Below are 20,497 nucleotides of genomic sequence, written 5' to 3' on the forward strand. Positions count from 1 at the left end.
TGAATACAGTTACTATAAATGGCATTTAAGCAGGCTCTTAAATAGGCATGGTAGAGGAGGATTCCATCCTAATGCGGACAAATGGGATTAGTGCAAATAGGCACAAAGGGGGTCAGGGTGTAGTGGGCCGTAGGGCCCATTTATGTACTGGTAGAAATAAAATTGTGCTTGGTGTACTCTTACCTCTACCAGTATCAATTTAATACTTTTGTGAATCCAATTGATCTTTGTTCATAAATTCTTTGCGTTTGTGGTTGGTGATTATCTCAGGCAGGAATGTTGGTATAAACTTGTTTGAAAGTTGTGGGTCTCTTACTTCTATATGCATGGTTTAAAAAGTAATTCTTGCCTAAACCTGTTTTCGTGTTATACTTATTTTTCTTTTTGTACTTTTCCTTTTCCCACCATAAATTTGCAATTATGTTGTTTCTCTAAGAAAGTAAACTGAATTGGGTTTCTCCCTTTCTTCCAAAGGGAACACTGTCCCTGATATAAAAAATGCTAAATTAATGGATTTCTATGGCAATCTAGCATAAAAGCAGAGTACCTTTTGAATTATGGTGTGATTAAAAAAAAAAAAAAAAAAAAAAAAAAAAAAAAAAATTTAAGTTAGTATCAACATTTTCAGAGGTCTTTGCCCCATCAAAGGTTACTGCTTGTGATAAAGATTGATGGTGAAGGAGGTCTGAATAGGCGATTCATTGCTTTATAAGAAGCAGAACATTAGGTGGTTGTTTTCTGATTAATATAATGTAGGTAGCACGCACAGGGATTCGTATTGGGACCTCAACCTTTTACAAATTATCTAAGTGACATGGTTGAAAGACTGACTGAAAGTATAAATTTGCTGATTGGGGAAAAAAAAGATATACATGAAACTAAGTTGTAAGGTGTTTTCAAGAGAGAGTTAGATTTAGCTCTTAGAGCTAATGGAATCAAAGGATATGGGGTACTGAATTTGGATGATCAGCCAATAATGTAGGTGCTGGCATGAAGGGCCGAATGGCCTACTACTGTACCTACTTTCTATGTTTCTTTGTAAAAAGGGGCATGAGGCTGCAGAGAGAAGTAAGATCAAGTGCTTCAAAAAAGTTCAGTATGAGGGAAAATGAGAAATTGTGCACTTGGTTAGGAAACGTAAATAGTGTATTATCTGAATAGCGAGAAATTGCAGAACACTGAGTTTTAGCAGGATTTGGTGCCTTTCCTGTGTAGGAAGTAACTGCAGATGCTGACATAAAGATAGACACAAAATGCTGGAGTAACTCGCCGGGACAGGCAGCATCTCTGGATAGAAGGAATGGGTGACGTTTCGGATCGAGTCTGAAGGGTCTCAACCCAAAACGTCATCCATTCCTTCTATCCAGAGCTGCTGCCTGTCCCACTGAGTTACTCCAGCATTTTGTGTCTATTTTCGAGGTAAATGCATTGGAAGGTTTCGGAGTTTTAGTTTGAGATACACTGTGGAAACTGAGTCTCTGGCCCACAGAGTCAGTGACAATGAACGCCCACCCATACACTAATTCTACCCTCAACCAGGGACAATTTGACAATTATCCTACAAACCCGCATGTCTTTGGAATGTGGCAGGAAACCAGAGCACCCAGAGAAAACCCACGCTATCACTGGGAGAGAGTACAAACTGATTGCAGACAGCACCTGTAGTCGGGTTCGGACACACATCTCTGGTGCTGTAAGGCAGCATCTCTACTGCTGCGCCACTGTGCCAGTGGTACATTAAATTGATAATTGGACTTGGCACGTTATTCTGAGGCAAAGTTTGATGGACGAGCGTTAGGTCCACTGGAATTTAGTGAAAGAGTACTTAATTGAAGCAAACAAGAGCCTGGGAGGTCATGATAAGGTGAATGTGGAGAGAATGTTCCCATTTGGGAGAGGAATCTGATTTTAAAAATAAACTGTTGCCCGTTTAAGACCAAGATGAGGCAACATTTTCTCACTCAGACTGTTGGTCTGGTCAGTTCGCAGCTGGTCAGTTCGCAGTCTCCTTTGGGGGCGTGTTTTCGGATCCCACTTCTGACACCATATAGGAACGTGTAATAACGCAAAATCCGTACATAAGTATAAGTTGTTTATTATAGTAAATACACAGAGCTCAAATACATACGTGTTGTAAGCTCAAGCTCAAAAACGAATCTAACTAGAGGCTGGAGTGATGGACTAGATAATATGAGACAAAGCTCTGCTCTAAGATCTTTGATATGAGACATCTAACCAGCGGTATGCAGTAAAACATGACATGGATCAGGTCAACTAATATTGACTGATCTACATTTAGAACTTCATTTTCCTGAAGTGTAGTTAAAGCAAAGTCTGGGATAGTCAGATACTTTGTCATGCAGCGTAGACCCGGGCCCTTTGGCCACCATGTTCATGCCAACCTAATGGTTGATAGAAACTTGATAGGGAAGTGAACGGTTACTGGGAATTAAATGCGGAGTTAAGGTTGCAATCAGTTAAGCCATGATGTAATTAAATGGTTGAGCAGATTTGTAAGTTGGGTGGCCTCTTCTGCCACTAAGTCATCTGTATATTATTTGGTCATCTTGCTGAACACTGGAGCATACTCAAAGGGTGGGGTGATCCACTGCTAGCCTTGTTCACAAAATCATGTGAAACCTGTCTGACTGCATTTCTTACATTTTATTTTTGTATCAGATTTTTTGCTTTACTGTTTAGTATCTACTAGACCAGGTGCGGACCCGTTGGGACCGTCCCCCAAGGCAAAATTCCACCACTGGCCCGGCGCGGTTGAGGGGTTCCCTTTGTGACGCCAGAGATCCCCGCTGTGACGCGACCCACGGCAACCCTCCCCCAACTGCGCCTCACCATCCCTCTTCCTACCCCTCCCCCTCCTCTTCAACCTCCCTCTTCTTTCCCCTCTCCTCCACTCCCTCCCTCTCCTTTCCCCAACCCTCAGTCACTCCCTCCCTGCATAACCCCTCTCTCCTCCCTACCCCACTCCTCTCCCTCTATCTCCCTACTCCCCCACTCCTCACCTTCCCTCATCCCACTCTCCCTCCTCACCTCCACCACTGCCCTCCCCTTTCTCTATCCCCCACTCCCTACCTCACCCTCTCCCCCCCCTCCTCTGCCTCTATCCCCCTCCTCCCCCCACCCTCCTCACCTCCCCCACTTTCCCCTCCCTACTCCTTCCTCTCCCTCTATCCCCCTGCTTCCCCACTCCTCACCTCCCCCCTATCCCACCCGTCACAATGAAAATCGCTTTTTATTTTGTAAATGAAACCCCCCCCCTATCCCACCTCCCCATAATGAAAATCGCAATGTCTTTTTTTTAAATGGAATTCTCAATGAAAATCACATTTTATCTTTAAAATAACCTAACAATGTCAGCTGTTAATGAAAACGGAAGAATTTGATTAAAACCGAGTTTTTTTTTAAATCGTGATTTAAAAAAAAAAAAATGAAAATGAGATTCGGGATCCCATTGTGGCGTCATTGTGATGTCGAACGCGGCTGACTGGCAGGGCAAATTGAAAAGTGTTTTTTGTAAAGTTTAAAATGTCAATCTGAAGGGAGCTTGCTACGGCACATCACAAGACAATGGTGAGTAAGGTGGGCCAAACATTGTAGCGCTATTGTGTGCCGTTTTGGTGGAAATTGGAGAACACGCATGCAAGCAAACAAACAAGATGAGAGTTTTAGTAATATGCTAGACCAAGTGCAGACCCGTTGGGTCTGTTTCCCCAACTGGTTTCTAACTAATCATCATGATTTTAAATGATAGTAGCTATTTTTTACTTTGGATACGTAATTCCATAAAGATTGAACATAGGAATGGAGGGAGCGGGGGGGTGGGGGGGGATTGTTTTTAAGATTTTGATAATTGAAGGAAAGCAAAACAATGAGCCAAGGATTTCTAGTATTACTGGGGAAAGTACAGTTAAATTGTCAATGCCTAAGATTTGCTTTGCCTATTAAAACTGTCATTTTGTTTTCAACCACTTGGCTCCAGCCAGAACTGAAAACACAATCATGAGCCTATCTGCATTGATCTTCACATATTCTGAACATGTTTTCCTTTCCAGGTTGTGGCAACGACGGAGGATTGTTCTGACTTTGCTATTCTTGTTGGCTGTGACTACGGTGGCCTATTATGTTGAAGGCGAGCATCAACAGGTGAGCTTTGCTTATAGCTTGGGCTGTTGTTAACTGTTAGTATTAATTGACGAAGTAATATCAAGGGCAACAATATGAATGAAATTTAACAAGGAAATTTAAATAATCGTCTTTCTTGAATTTAACCAGAAAATAAACTCTGAACGTTGATTCTGTCAATTTTGATTGAGATCTCCCCCCATTCTTAAGTCCTGTGAAAAACCCCAATTAGTACTCTGCTGACAAATTTGTAACTATCTCCTGACTCCTTTACTGATAGTATGCTATAGATTCAAGACCTGGGTGGCGGGGACGCTGCGAGTCGGCTGCTCTGCCAGCAGCGTGTTTGTTATTTCTACTTTTATTTTGGTGTGTCCAATGTTAGTTTAGGTGTCTCTTGGGTGTCTTGTGTGTGTGTATGGGGGGGGGGGGGGGGGGGGGGGTGGGAAAGGGGGTGAACCGCTTTCGGTTGCCTCCTCAATGTAGAGGCGACTTTTTCCATGTTGCCTCCCTCACAGCCAAACAGCATGGATTGGAGCGGCCTTTCCCGGAGTCGGGCCCAGAGCTACAGCAGCGGGCGCAGTGTGGACTTTTCCATCGCGGAGTGAGCGAACTCTTGCGGGGGTCGCCAGAGAAGAGTGCTCCTATCGCTGGCCTGGTGACTTTGGCATCATGGGGCTGTGGTCTGCGGAGCTCCTCTACGCCAATCCCCGGCCTGGGATCCCTTGCAGGGGATTGCCGTAGAGGAGCTCCGACCGCCGGCCTGAGGCCTATAACATCCTGAGGCCACGGTCTCCGGTAGGAAAGTGCCGATTCGGGACCTCCAAGCCGCGGGGTGTGTTTGACTGTCCCGACGTTGGAGTTTTTGATTGTTCCGACGAGAGGGCCTGTGCATTGGAGGGTTCATGGCCCCGACCATGGGTGAACAAGGGAGGAGGACTGGCTGAACTTTGTTGCCTTCCACCACGGTGAAGAATGTTGTGGTGGATGTTTGTGTTAAATCTAATTGTGTATTGTGTATTCTTTTTAAGTGTATCGCTGCTGGCAGATTCATTTCACTGCACCTTCGGGTGCATGTGACGAATAACATTGACTTTGACTTTAATTCTGGGTTCTCCATCTTTATGATTTAATCACTAGATCCATATCTTATTATGTTACCTTGTCTGTTCCATCAGGCTTTACTTTTTAAATTTTAACGGTGAAATGGATTACTTGTAGATTAATGATTTTTATAACAAATCTTGATAATGTCAACTGAATAGAGTCGGGTAGACTCTGAAGAAGGGTCTCGACCCGAAACATCACTTATCATTTTTCTCCAGAGATGCTGCCTACCTGCTGAGTTACTGCAGCACTTTGTGTCCTGATAATATCAAATTGAAAGTAATTCCATCTGAGTTTGGAACTGCATAACACTCAGCAGATGATTGCATTTCCCAGCAATGAATGTTCCCATGGCAATCTGATTCAGTAATATGATGTGGTACATGCTGTGGACATCTTGACCGTTTCTAAATAGCTTGTCAAGGTTCTGACATGTAGGTGCGAAAAACATCAATAGCATGTTTAGTTGAGACATAGAGTGGAAACAGCCCTCTCTGGTCCCAAATCAGCGCCAACCACAATCACCGATATACTAGTTCCAGCCTACGCATTAGGGACAATTCACAGAAGCCAATCAACCTACAACCTGCATGTATTTGGAATGTGGGAGGAAACTGGTGCACCTGGAGAAAACCCGCAAGGTCACGGAGAACGTACAAACTCCGCACAGACAGCATCCGTATTCAGGATTGGACACTGGTTTCTGACACTGTAAGAATACACAAAAAAAAAACAAACGCAGGAGTAACTCAGTGGGTCATGCAGCTTCGCTGGAGAACATGGATAGGTAACGTCGGGGCGTTTTCTTCAGACCCATTCAGTCTGCTGAGACACTCCAGCGGTTTGTGTCGTTTCAACTTAAAACTAAGCGTTGATGCTGCTGGCTTGCATTCACCGGTTGATGCAGATGTTGTTGTGGCTCATGTTGTAGCTCCTGACAGGACGCGGTTTCTTCAGGCCGCCGCTACTTTCAAGTCGCCTCGGTCACCGGGGGGCATCCGCCCCTCTTACCCGTTGCTTTGTTTGCTCCCGGCTCCACTGCCTGCCTCGTCCACCATCTGGGGGAGAAGGAGGAAGATATAGCAAATGGAAGGGGGGGGGGGGGGAGTGGGGGGGGGGGGGTAGTGGTTCAGTGGGTAGAATTACAGGAAGTGGAGGGGGTTGGAGAGGCTGTGTGGACTAAGCGGAGGCAAACAGAAGTGGCAGCTGGTGAGAGAGGAGGAGGCCCCAAGGTGACTGTGCACGCCCTGTCAGTGCAAGCAGCCTGGAGAAAACGCTGATCCCAGAGGCTACAACGTGAGTTGCAACAACAGTTGCGTCAACGGGACCGTGCGGTGGGTGACGAAGGGCTTGCTGGTACACCTCATGAGCCAGGGTGGCGCCGCCACGTCCCTCCGCTGTAACCAAAACCCGTTATAAAGAAGTCTGCTAAAATTAATGTTTACTGTAATATCACAGACTAAAACCTGTGGTTTTATTTGCAAGCCTGCTCAAATATCTTTCAAAAATAAAGCATTTGCCATGATGGATATTTATCATAATCTGGCTTAGATTTTTTTTAACTTTTTGATATTGTTTACCCAATAAGTATGCTTTGGCAACACATGACTTGTTGGAATGAGACTCTTGTTATACATGTTAATGTTTTTAAAAATAATTGAAAATTATTTTCTTCAAATTGATGTATGGTCTTGCGTTGGTTTTCGATTTATATTCATTTTTTTGATCCTGTGTGTCACTGGCAAGGTCAACATTTATTCCTCATTCCTAATTACCTCAGTGAAAATAGTGAGTCTTGCTGCATGGGCTTTCCAATGTTTAGCCAAAGCAATGAAAGAAGACAAGAGCTCCCATTCCAGAATCTCCCATTTCCCTTTTTTCCCTCCCCTCTGGCTGTACATTTCTCTTTCACCTCGAGCCTTTGTCACTTATTCCACCCATCTGCCAATCGAAACCCCCTCTTCATCTGAGCCCGCGTATCACTTGCCAGGCTTTGTCCCGTCTCCACCGCTCTTTTCCAGGTTTCTTAACCCCTTCCCACTCTAACCAACCTGAAGAAGGCTCCCAACCTGAAGCAAAGTCTGTTTATTCCCTCCACGGAAATTACATGATCCATTGAGTTACTTTAGTGTGTTTGTCACTTTTTCTGTCTTTGGCAAGTCTTTAATCTGTTGGATTAATTGTGTTGAAAAATATTTGTGCTCGTTAGGTTCCAGCATTAACTATTCTGCACCCATCTTAAAATGTTTTAAAAAATATTAAGAGCAATAGATAACGGCCTTTTTTTTTCCTTTGCCAGTTTGTACATTTGGTGGAAAAGAAGTGTTTATGGTGTGCCTACTGGTTAGGCTTGGGTATCCTGTCCTCCGTTGGTCTCGGGACAGGTTTGCACACTTTCCTGCTCTATTTGGTAAGTGAATTATTCAGTCCAATCACTTCTACTTCAGGTCCTGTAAAAGATTTTTCTTGGCAATGTAGTTTTGAAACACTTACAATTTAATAGAATTAAAGAGGTCAGTTAACTTATTGCAGGCACCTGTTTAAATGACATGCATTTTAGGCGTAGGAAGGAGAAGCTGCCTCTTCCAAACCCAATCTGTCCTTGGTGACTCCAGTCTTGTATAATGCAATTGGCCCTTAGAAGTGGTTTAACAAGCTACTTAGCTATTCAAAAATAATGTTATTATGGTTTAAGAAAGCAGCCTACCACCATCTTTTCAACACATTCGTTGACGGGATGAAAAGCAGCCTGATTATTCTCTTTGATCTGAATGGATATCTGCGATGAAATATAACGACATGTTTCCTGATTTTGTTTATGTTCTTGTCTTCCAATTTATATGATGCTAGAGAGGCAAAGCTAAGCCAAAAATAAACCTCTCTCTGTGGCGACAAGTGGGCGGAAGAAGCAATTTATTTGTACTTTCTGCCAGTTGTAGTATTATTTTTGCTGCTGGTGTTTCTGGCTGCTTTATACTGGGGGATTCCAGATGCAGAATAGTTGAGAATTTTACTGCAATGTCTTTTTTTACTCTTCTAAATTTCCCCCTTTATATTTATATCACTCAATTCATACACTTAGGAGGAAAGAAAGTACAATACAATATTCAAGTGTACTTTTTTTTGTGTCCCCTAAAAACCAAGATTGTGCATGGGGTTTGATTTATTGTAACTTGGACAATGCACATTTTCTGGCCTGTAAATGCTCTATTGGACCATCCGATGTTTGCTATTACGTCACTCTTCTATTTTCTTTGGTATTCTGCCATGTCTTTGTGTAGGAAAGAACTGCAGATGCTGGTTTAACTGCATCTGTTGTATGCCTTCCTTGGCCTGTTTTGCATTGTTGTTTATCATGCCATTTTAAAAACTCCAGGCAGTGTCAGGATATTTTTCTGTCATGACTAATTTCCTTTTATGGTGAAGAAGACTGTCAAACAGTGAAGCCTGCAGAGGGCAGCAGAATCGCCAACATCGACCTCTGACATTTCTGCACGATCCTAAATCACTGTCAATTTCACAGTTTGCCAACTGGAGAAGCACTTATTACAAATGTGAAATCCAGGCTGGTAAATCAGTTTAAAAATATAGCCTGAATAACATTGGGTTAATTTATCTGTGGAATTTCTTACCTGTCCTTGCATTTGCCAGTTTCACCTGAAACTACACTCGCTCTTGATTCACAGAAGATTGGGTAGTAATTATGAAATTAATAGTGCAACACAGACTATAGCTCTTACACATCTAACTCCAGCCCCACCAAACGCTTGTTTCCTACACAAAACAAAGATGTTGATGTAAAGATCCAGAGACAGTGCAGATATTTGACCAAGCATTCAATTACAACAAATGGCAACTCTTAGTTACATTTATTTTTGTCTGATGAGGTATCACTGAATGGATGGGATTTTTTTTTTTACATTAGATTGCATAGAATTCTGTAAACTGCCTTCGTTGTTGAGGTAAGAGGAAAATTAAAATCTTGACCTTTCACCGTGTAGGCAGTGGACTATGGGCATTATAGTTCAGTCTGGCTGTTAGAAGGATATTCTAATATTTCAGCTTGCTCTTCTGTCTGTTTGCATTTCAATGATATATTGGTATGTGCAATGTAGCACAGTGAATGCACTATATTCTAAATGGATTAAAAATGACATTCAAGTGACTGTACCAATAAAACATGAATTACAGTACATTTTAGTTATTAAAAAATGATGCTTTTTCTGTGAAGCCTTTGTGGCACTTCCTGCAGTTATTTTACCAGAGACATGAGACTGCAGATGCCTGAGTAAGGAGCAGCAATCTGTTGGAGAAACTCAAAAGGACACAAAATACTAGAGTAACTTAGTAGATCAGGCAGCAACTCTGGAGAACCGGGATAGATGGCATTTCCAGTCAAGACGCTTATTCAGGCTGAGTAGGTTGTCCTGATTTTACAATTTTGGATGTATAGAGTCTTTGGTATGTGGTGGAGCTTCCAATCCAGGCAGATCTTGCACTTGAGCTTAATTAGCTAATTGATCTCATAGTCGTTTGGATCAAGCCAGTTCTGATGCAACCGTGTGGTGTCTCACTTGGAAGATATAACCTAAGAGTTGTCAGTGCATAGATAGGGAATGTCATCATGAGATTTTTTTTTAATGATGAGACAGGTTGTTGATTATGACCAGTCAGTGCTTCAAACATTTTATCAAGTAGATTGTCCTGTTGGCATTGAAATCGCAGGCGAGAATCAGGCTTCTTCTTCTTATTTCGTGTGGCGTGCACAGCCTAAAGTTGTTGGACAACTTGTTCTATTTGATCTTCCGTTTGTGCACATCGAGTTAATTGCATTAGTCGAAACAGGGCGGACCACATGAAGGTTGCAATCTTCCACCCCGAGAATCAGGCTGTCTCACTCAGATGCAGGCCAGAAATATTTTTTCCCCAAAGGTCAGAGTAAAAGTCCTTGTTGGCCTTGTATGCAGCTTCAAGGTTGGGACATATGTGCTGACGTCCGATGCTTGAGTGACTGTCCTGTGGGGAGATGCGGAGACTTTCTCTTGACAACAAGCCCCACTGGTAAAGATAATATTCCTTCTGGTTTGCCATCCAAAGATGTACCCACCATATTGTTATTTTGAGCTGGCTATCTCCAGTCCTTCATTCCACTTGGACTGGTAATCTTAATGTTAAAACATCTGAGCTCTCAAGCCTTGATAAAATCATATTGAGTGGAAGTTAAGGGCCTGTCCCACTTTCACGACCTAATTCACAACCTTTTTTACTCGTGAACATTTTTCAACAGCTAGAAAAACGCCCCGACCTACTTGATGCCACGAGTACCTACGACTAGCATCACAAACTACCCTACGACCTTGTGATGACCATGTTGCGAGTACGTGTCACGGGCAAACTCGGCAGGGAGGTCGTGAATTAGGTCGTGAAAGTGGAACAGGCCCATTACATGGGTGTGATTTCTGCCAACATGAGTTGATTCTTGCACAATTAGCACACAGTCATGACAGGCTGAATCCTTGCCATGGGATAACTGGGTTTATTGAAGACCAGGCTCTGCTGATGGATAGTGACATTCACAAAAATGTCTGTGGACACACAAACTTTCAGCCATAGATGCCAAGGTGTAGTGTTTTCCTCCCCACTCTACTCTTCATAATTTTACTTCTCTCAATCCCTTACTGTGAAAATACTACTTCTTCTTGCGTATGGTGTGCACAGCCTAAAGTTGTAAGACAACTTGTTCTGTTTGATCTTTTGTTTGTGAATGCCAGGTTGAGTGCATTCGTCGAAACAGGGTGGACCACGTGAAGGTTGCAATCTCCCACCCCTGTAAAAATATCATGAGACCTTCCTGCAGCATTCCGACTGTGCAGCTCCAGGGAATACCAGCAGATGGAGCTAATAACTTGTTGTAATCGTGAAGGTCACAGTGGTCTGATTACGACAATACATTCTTAACTCCAGAGTTAATTAACTCACTCCACAAGTGAAACCATTCTTTGAACAAAAACATAATCATGTGTTACAATCATTTGTACCTGGTTGTGTTAAATTATATTTTTTAGAAAAGCCCATTCTTCTAGTTCTGGTTGAAACTCACCTCTGAAGATTTGCTTGAAGATAGACACAAAAAGCTGAAGTAACTCAGCAGGTCAAACAGCACATCTGAAGAAAAGTAATAGGCGACATTTTGGGTCGAAACCCTTCTTTCGACCTGAAACGTCCCCTATTTGCTTTCTCCAGAGATGCTGTTTGACCCGCTGAGGTAATCCAGCTTTTTGTGTCTTCGGTTTAAAACCGCATCTGCAGTTCTTCCCTACACAATCTGTTTTGTCTTCACTCCCCTCTTAAGTGTTTCTTTAATCCAAGCCATTATTCCTCTGAATTGGAGAATTATATTGAACATAAATTATAAAAAACATGGATGGTTTAAGTCTTTGTTGAAGGTACCACCCAAGATGAAATGTCCTTATTAAATGCAAATAAGGTAAACTTCATGACAATGGGTGTCTAGACTGACTGAAAATGGCCCAATTCTCTGAAAGATTGATTCCCTATTTCACATAAATGAATTACTTGTTTAAGTCTTCAAGCTACAACAGTACCTATGAAACGTCTTTGACCTGAACTGTTAATATACCAATTAAATGTAGTTTAACCCAAGCAAATGGGAAGTGTTGTGATTTGGGAGGTCAAACGAAAGAAGAAAGTGTACAGTTAATGGCAACCCTTAGTAGTAATAATGTTCAGAAGGATCTTGGGATCCAAGTTCATAGCTCTCTGAAAGTGAAAACACAAGGAGATAGCGTTGTAAAGAAGATGTATGGTGTGCTTGCCTTAATCGGTTGGGGCATTGAATATAAGAATTGGGATGTCATATTGCAGCTTTATAAAATGTCAATGACTGCATTTGGAGTATTGTGTGTAGTTCTGGTTGCCTCATTACAAGAAAGGTGTGGAGACTTTGCAGAGGGTGCAGAAGAGGATGACTAGGAGGATGCCTGGATTTACAATAAGGAGAGATTGGACAACTTGCTTTCTCTGGAGAGTGAGAGATTGAAGGAAGATTTGAGGCTGAGGTGAGATCTCATAAATTCATAAAATTATGAGCCATGGATAGGATGGACAGTCATAACATTTTATTCAAGGTTGGGAATGTCAAAGACTAAAGGACATAACTTTAAGATCTGGGTGGGAAAATTTAAAGAAGATAGGTAGTGCATGTTTTTGTTACGCAATGAGTGGTGGATGCCTGGAACTCACTGGTGGAGGTGGTGGTGGAGGAGATATGATTAGTGGCATTTGAGAGGCTTTTCTACAGGCACAGGGATTGGGATCATGAGCAGCCAGGTGAAATTTGTTTATCTTGGCATCATGTTCAGAACGGACATTGTAGGCCGAAGGGCCTGTTCCTGTGTTGTAATGTTTTGTTCTGTAAATGTTGTAGTCCACTAGAGTTGGCAAAAGCTGCTAATGAACCTGCAGTGATTATGGTAATGTTTAAGAAGGAACTGCAGATGCTGGGAAATTGAAGGTGGACAAAAATGCAAGAGAAACTCAGCGGGTGAGGCAGCATCTATGGAGCAAAGGAAACAGACAAAATTTCGGGCCAAACCTCTTCTTCAGACTGAAGAAGGGTTTCGGCCCGAAACGGTGATTATGGAAATAGTGCTTTAGCTCCATGTTGTAATTTAAATCGAAATGCCCTCAGTACACTCCTTGAACACAGGTAAAGCTACTTCCTGGTTTTTGTTTAACAAACATTTATTACCATGTAGTAACCAAGGAAGTAAACTATCTTCAAACATTACACTTCCACGCACTATTTTTCAAATTTTACCAACACATGCTCAGTGGTATTTTGATGACACACCAGCAACAATCTCGCTCTGTGTTTGCTCCACAATTAGATCAAAGTTTCCCTTTAGTCAAGTGCTCAGAATTAACGACTCCATTCCTTCATAAAAGTTAAATCCTTATGCTACGGGCAAGTAGGGTGTAGTCCCATGATAGTTCACAGGCTACTTGTGGCTCAACCTGTAATTTTTGCAGAGAAGTTGCTAACTTTGTGAGAGCCCCCACACCAAAACATGCCAGGCTGGTTGTCCTTTGTAAATCGTGTAAATAATAGCTTGGAACAGGAGTTCCAAAGCTTGGAACACTGTAAAAACCTGCAGAACCCTACATAAAATGAGAACTGTTTATAGCAAGTTATGTTCCACAGGTTTGCTGGAAATTGAGCAGTGAGGATTGGTTCTGCAGACGGAACTGAAAAATGCTGGTGGGATAGTTTTCACTGATACTTGTGTACTGTTTCATCATTAAATGTCACATGATATTTTGTGACTGGGGACTGGCTTTCTGCCAATGATTTTCACGGAAGTTAGAAGGATAGAAAATGTGCAGATTTAAAAAAAAAAAAAAACGATAATATAATGGAAATATAATTGCAAGCTGTTTGATATTTAGTTTAATCAGGAGTTTCCTCCAGACCTTGGTCGAACATCGATCAAATAAGTGACTTTATGAGGTGAGGTGACTGTCACTTTCCATTATATCAAGATGGAATGTCAAAGCAAGGCATTGAGGTGCCCTGTAAATGTAAAATCAATGCTTATCATTGGGATATTGCTCAAATAATGGGAGTCATACTCTGCATAAAGTAAGATGGTCAGAGATCAATCATCCATGCGGTGGAACAGTGGTGCTGGAGCTCCTTGATGTTGTCCTAAGCCCAAATATATTCAGCTGCATGGTTCAACACATAAGATCAATGGTAGAGATATTTATTCATGATAACACATTCAATTCTGTTGGGACTCAAAACTGTGTTGTTCATTTCTGCATGCGTAGAAACGTAGAAACACCATAATTTGCAGGACCTTTGCCAAGTTTGAAAACAAAAGGCTTTTCTCCCTTGATTGTCAATCCTGGAACTGCAGTTTGCCAAGAAGTACTTAAAAGAGCAACCGCAGTTCTGGAAAGAGGTCTTGTGGACAGAGAGAAGGAACTGACCAAGAATCAAAGCATACCACCTCATCTGTGAAACACGGTGTTGAGGTTTTATGGCCTGGGCATGTATGGCTGCTGAAGGTACTGGCTCACTTATCGTCATTGATGATACAACTGCTGATGGTAGTAGAATAATGAATTCTGAAGTGTATAGATACTTCAAGTTCAAACAAATGCCTCAAAACATTGATTGGTGGTTCATTCTCCAGCAAGCCAATGATCCCAGAAATACTACTGAAGCAACAAAGGAGTTTTACAGCTAAAAAATGGTCAATTCTTGAGTGGCCAAGTCAATCACCCCATCTGAACCCAATTGAACATGCCTTTTATATGCTGAAGAGAAAACTGAAGGGGATTAGCTCCCAAAACAAGCATAAGTTAAAGATGGCTGCAATACAGGCCTGGTAGAACATCACCTGAGAAGACACCCAGCAACTGGTGATGTCCATGAATCGCTGACTTCAAGCAGTCATTGCATGCAAAGGATATGCAACAAAACACTATATATAACAACTTTAATTTACATGACATTGCTATGTCCCAAACATTATGGTGCCCTGAAATGGCGGGTCTATGTATAAACACTGCTGTAATTTCTACATGGTGAAACCAAAATGGCCTTTATTAAAATCTGAAGGTTGAATAGCTCTCCTCTGGCTAGGCTTGATATGGTAGGATTTTTTGGCTGTATTTCACTATTGCCACATGTGATTTTTTTCGATTACAAATCTCAAATTGTGGAGTACAGAGGCAAATAAATAAATGACGGGTCTTTGTCCCAAACATTATGGAGTGCATTGTATATCCCCAAAAGTGAATAAAATTAAAAATGTATTTTGTCATTTCCTTGCCCTTAATATTAAATCTTTTAATTAATATAGATTCTCCTTTAATGCAAAGTACTCGAGGAGAATCTGTATTCTACATATTAATACCTTAAGTATTAACTTCTGGAATGTTTACCACATGATTGTGGAGTTCTTAAGAAATGTGTAATGCAGATGTAGCTCTATGTCCTTGTTTTGTAGTCAGTGACCAGACTGGCCTTTGGTTTATTTGCTCTTTTTCCCACCAACTGTTGAAACATCCTCTATTAGAACTCATAACCACTCAACCAGCCTACTTCTTTGTTTCTTTTAAGCTTTCCTCAAATATATTGCAAGTAGCCTTTTTAAAAAAACATGATTCCTGGAATCCCAGCCAGTTTCACTGAAGTCATGTCATTTTACTGCACCCTTCCTTGGAAATTCATTCTGGTTAGTATTCTTATGAAATGACGTGTTTACTTCTCTGACTGAGAATGATTTCTAAGTGGTGGTGATAACCGTGTCTGGTGTCGACACAGTGTCCATTACAAGTACGGTACCTTGTTTGGATCTTTTTTTGTCAATTTCTTTTTTTTTTTTAAAGTTTTCCACTTTTTCCCTTGCTTTCAATCCAATTTTTCCTTTCCTCCATCTTTCAATATATGATTTGACATTTGAGCTAACCACTCTAATACACGAGGTTCTGTAGCACTGAATTGAATGGAAAAGTAGATTTAAAGTTTAACAAACAACCAATTATGACTTGCCTAAATTGTGAAACCCAGATGTACACTTAATTTGTCTAGGTTCTTATTTTAGCATTACACCAGGTGCACTGTTCCTTTAAAAAAAACATCATAGTTATGAACTTAAGACCAAAAACATTAGACGCATGAATGAGAAATTCTGAGATATTGTCTATAATTGTGGTCCTAGTTCTTCATCTCACTAGTCAGCTTAATCTTTGTTTTCCGTAGGTATTGCTGTCTGCAGCTGTGTGGGTTTGTTGACCACAGGAATAAGTACTGAATGAATCATAGTATGTCGGCAGAGAGCCTGCTACAAAATGCAGCAGAACAAGTTATGGCCTTTGTCTTTTATAAAACTTGTAAATTGAGATGGCAGTTGAAAGACTTCTGAATCTATCTTGAGAACTGCTTTGTAACATGTAGTGCCTGTAAGAGCTACCAATCTGAACACATTCCCAGCATGTGGCAAATAATACTGATGTCTCTGATAAGGGATATGAAATTTTCTGATCGGGGCCAATTTCTGCATCTAGGTTAGTGACTGTTTCTGTGTGAAAACTCAGTTTTGTTTGAAATGTCAGTTTTGAGGCACTATTCTGGGGAGTTGCACAATTGTCCACGTCAGTTTTCAGCATGCATCATTAGTTGCTTGACTAAAGATAGAAAATATGAAATAAAAGCAAGAATAACCTGGTGCCTCATGCCTTCTCCACCTTTCAATTGGATTTGTATGATATTTAATCTCAGCATCACTTACCTGCACTATCTCTTCATATTGGGCCTCCACATCTCTTGCCAAGAAAATTCTAAAGATTCCTGCCTTCTGGTTGAAGAAATTCTTCTCTAAATTGAATGGGCATTTACTTAATTTGAGTGTCTCCCAGACTGGAGAAACATTTTCCCAGCCAAGCTATAAGAATTTGGTAGAAGGGTCTTGTCCGAAACGTCACCCATTTCTTCTCTCCAGAGATGCTGCCTGTCCCGCTGAGTTACTCCAGCATTTTGTGTCTATCTATAAGAATTTGGTATCTTTGAATTGCATCACATTTCATTCTTCTAAACTTGGAAGCACAGGCAGCCTGACTGCATCTTGTACAATAAATCTACAATCTCGGGAATCAGTACAGTGAACTTGTGTTGGACACCCTCTATCAAAATATATCTCCTTATCAAATTAACTTTTAAATGCTTTTTCATGGGTTTAGAATCTGTAACATTTTTGGTATGTTCATTAATATTTGATTGGCTCTGATATATTAAATTACCTCTCTCTGACAGCCCTCTGTATGATAATAGTTTGTGGCTTGTCAACTCCACGTTGACCATTTGTCTATCTCAGAAGCTCGACTAAGGTCTGGCAGGGTCTGTTGTAGTTGCTGCAGGTCACTCAGTGGGACGGGAAGGTGCCATGTTTCCTGACTTTTGTTTTCTCTGGGCTGCTTTTCAGCCAGCTAAGCTTACTGTTTCTTTCCACTTTCCAGTACCTAATTTTCCCCTACTCCTACCCACCTCCTCTGACCAGAATCAGTTTCCAGAGGTTCCAATTTCTTGGAGGCTATCTTCCCGTCGTCTGTGGCAATGCCTATAGTCTTCCGATCTCTTCTCCCCTGCCCTTTGCAGTTGAGCCCCCATGGGCATCGAACAGGTGGGAACGCGGTAGCTATTATACTATTCTGAATGTTCTTGGGAATACAGCATTTTCAATCTGAATGTTGCCAATTGCCATAAACATGAATGGCAAAAGGGAAGATAGACACAAAACTGGAGTAACTCAGTGTGTCAGGCAGCATCTCTGAGACCTGTTCCTTTTCTCCAGCTATGTTGACTGGCTGAGTTACTCCAGCTTGTGTCTATCTTCAATTTAAACCAGCATCTGCAGTTCCTTCCTACAAACAATTGCTAAAGGGATGTATGTTGACAGAACCGCGCACACTCCAACTAATCTGTTGTTGTTTCTTGTGCTACCTAGCTTGTTTGAGGCAGTCATGGTAGAAACTGTTGAGCCTTTCTTAATCCATCTGCCCATTGTAGATGCTAAAACTCAAAAGTTTGTATAACATTTTCACCTGGTTTACTCTTCACCAATGAGGAGGGAAACAAACTATCTGTAGTTTCATAGGGTAATTGGGAACAGTATTAATTTCCACCCCACAGGTAGAGGACATGGTGTGTAGGTGAGAACATTTGTGTCGAAGAAAAGTAGAATGTAGAATCCCATTTGGCAAAAGAGAGAGAACACAGAAATATTCTGTAGGCAGGTAACATGTGCAGAGAGTAAGAAGTTAACATTTTAGGTCCGTGATCTTTCACCAGAACTGGGGAAAAAAGAAAAAATGTTTTAAGTTGAAATGGGATCCCATTTGTGTTGGATACAAAATTGTCAAATATTGTTGAAAACTGGAAGTTAAAGGCCAAAAAAAATAAATCAATGAATGAATCGATAACTGTAATATCTATGAGGAAATGATTCTCTGAATTTGTTGAATTTGGCATTATGTGCTATGGTCTTGAATGGCCCTAGATGATCACTTACCCAGTTCCAAAGATATAAAACATGGGAAGGCAAAGATGGAATTCACAGAGCGAGTGGGATGGAGAATTAAACTGGCAAGCGGCTGGAGCATCAGAAACATCTTGCAAATTTGCTGCAAAAAGAACGCATTCTATTTTTATTTTTTTTTAACCTATTGTCAACATCGAATCGACGACGCTAAATTAGAAATGCCAATAAACGATTCCTTCACCTTGAAAGATGGTTTATAGGGGCCCCTGAATGGTGGGATGAGGTGAAAGGATATGTTTGCACCTCCCGTTGTGTATGAGGAAGTGCAGTGAGAAGGAGAAAGGTTGGTGATGGAAGAGCAGACTAGGGAGTTGAGGAGGAACAGTCTCTTCAGAAATTGAAAGGGAAATGGAAGATGTGACTGGTGTTGCAATCTTTTCTCAATTGGAGATGATGGAAATTATGGGGGATTATCCATTAAGAGGAAGCTGATGAGGTGGAAGGTGAAGATGAGAAGAAATACTGGATGAGAGGAATTCTTGTTCTGGCTGGGACAAAAGGTGATGAGAGGTGCAGACAATAGATGTGGTTTTAAAAAAAACTCCCTAGATCAGCAACTGGAAACATTGACTCTGATTTTCTCATTTATTTTTGTCTTTATCGTCCTCCTTTCCCCCTCCCACCACCTCACCCAATCAAACTTCCAACCTCGACTTTAGAAATACTTGATGTCCAAACATCTAGATTTCCCAAGAAAATGAAAAACCTCTCAATAGTTTAGGTCAAACTGCAGGATAGGCATATACAGTGCCCTCCATAATGTTTGGTACAAAGACCCATCATTTATTTATTTGCCTCTATATGCCACAATTTGAGATTTGTAATAGAAAAAAATCACATGTGGTTAAAGTGCACAGTGTCAGATTTTATTAAAGGGTATTTTTATACATTTTGGTTTCACCATGTAGAAATGACAGCTGTGTTGAGACATTTCACCCCCCCCCCATTTCAGGGCATCCTAATGTTTGGCGCACATGGCTTCACAGGTGTTTGTAATTGCTCAGGTGTGTTTAATTGTCTCCTTCATGCAGGTATAAGAGAGCTCTCAGCACCTAGTCTTTCCTCCAGTCTTTCCATCACATTTAGAACCTTTTATTGCTGTTTATCAACATGAGGACCAAAGTTGTGCCAATTAAAGTCAAATAAACCATTATGAGACTGAGAAACAAGAATAAAACTGTTAGAGACATCAGCCAAACCTAAGGCTTACCAAAATCAACTGTTTGGAAGATAATTAAGAAGAAAGAGAGCACTGGTGAGCTTACTAATCGCAAAGGGACTGGTAGGCCAAGGAAGACCTCCACAGCTGATGACAGAAGAATTCTCTCTATAATAAAGAAAAATCCCCAAGCACCTGTCCGACAGATCAGAAACACTCTTCAGGAGTCAGGTGTGGATTTGTCAATGGCCACTGTCCACAGAAGACTTCATGAACAGAAATACAGAGGCTAAACTGCAAGATGGTTAGCTGTAAAAATTGGATGGCCAGGTAACAGTTTGCCAATAAGTACTTAAATGAGCGACCACAGTTCTGGAAAAAGATCTTGTGAACAGAGGAGATGAAGATTAACTTATATCAGAATGATGGCACGAGCAAAGTATGGAAGAGAGAAATGAACTGCCCAAGATCCAAAGCATACCACCTCATCTGTGAGACACGGTGGTGGGGGTGTTATGACCTGGGCATGTATGGCTGCTGAAGGTACTGGCTCACTTATCTCCATTGATGATATAACAGCTGGTGGTAGTAGCATAATGAATGCTGAAGTGTATAGACACATCTTATCTGCTCAAGTTCAAACAAATGCCTCAAAACTCATTGGCTGCCATTTCATTCTACAGCAAGACAATGTTCCCAAACGTACTGCTAAAACAACAAAGGAGTTTTTCAAAGCTAAAAATGGTCAATTCTTGAGTGGCCAAGTCAATCACCTGATCTGATCCCAATTGAGCATGCCTTTTATGTGCTGAAGAGAAAACTGAAGGGGACTAGCCCCCAAAACAAGCATAAGCTAAAGATGGTTGCAATACAGGCCTGGCAGAGCATCACCAGAGAAGACACCCAGCAACTGGTGATGTCCATGAATCACAGACTTCAAGCAGTTATTGCATGCAAAGGA

At 41.4% G+C, this 20,497-nt stretch overlaps 1 protein-coding gene across 6 annotated transcripts in view; it reads left to right on the forward strand.

Annotated features, from left to right (window-relative positions):
- The window catches only part of vmp1 (vacuole membrane protein 1), a 127,498-nt gene that overhangs the window by 33,554 nt on the left and 73,447 nt on the right, over positions 1–20,497 (forward strand). For all 6 annotated transcript variants that reach the window (XM_055657683.1, XM_055657687.1, XM_055657688.1 and 3 more), the window contains exons 4-5: positions 4,071–4,161; positions 7,547–7,657. In XM_055657683.1, the coding sequence (XP_055513658.1) occupies positions 4,071–4,161; positions 7,547–7,657 (202 nt within the window). The remainder of the gene's footprint in view (positions 1–4,070; positions 4,162–7,546; positions 7,658–20,497) is intronic.

The sequence above is a fragment of the Leucoraja erinacea genome, chromosome 28 (assembly GCF_028641065.1).
Source record: "Leucoraja erinacea ecotype New England chromosome 28, Leri_hhj_1, whole genome shotgun sequence".
In the NCBI taxonomy this organism is placed as follows: Eukaryota; Metazoa; Chordata; class Chondrichthyes; order Rajiformes; family Rajidae; genus Leucoraja; species Leucoraja erinaceus.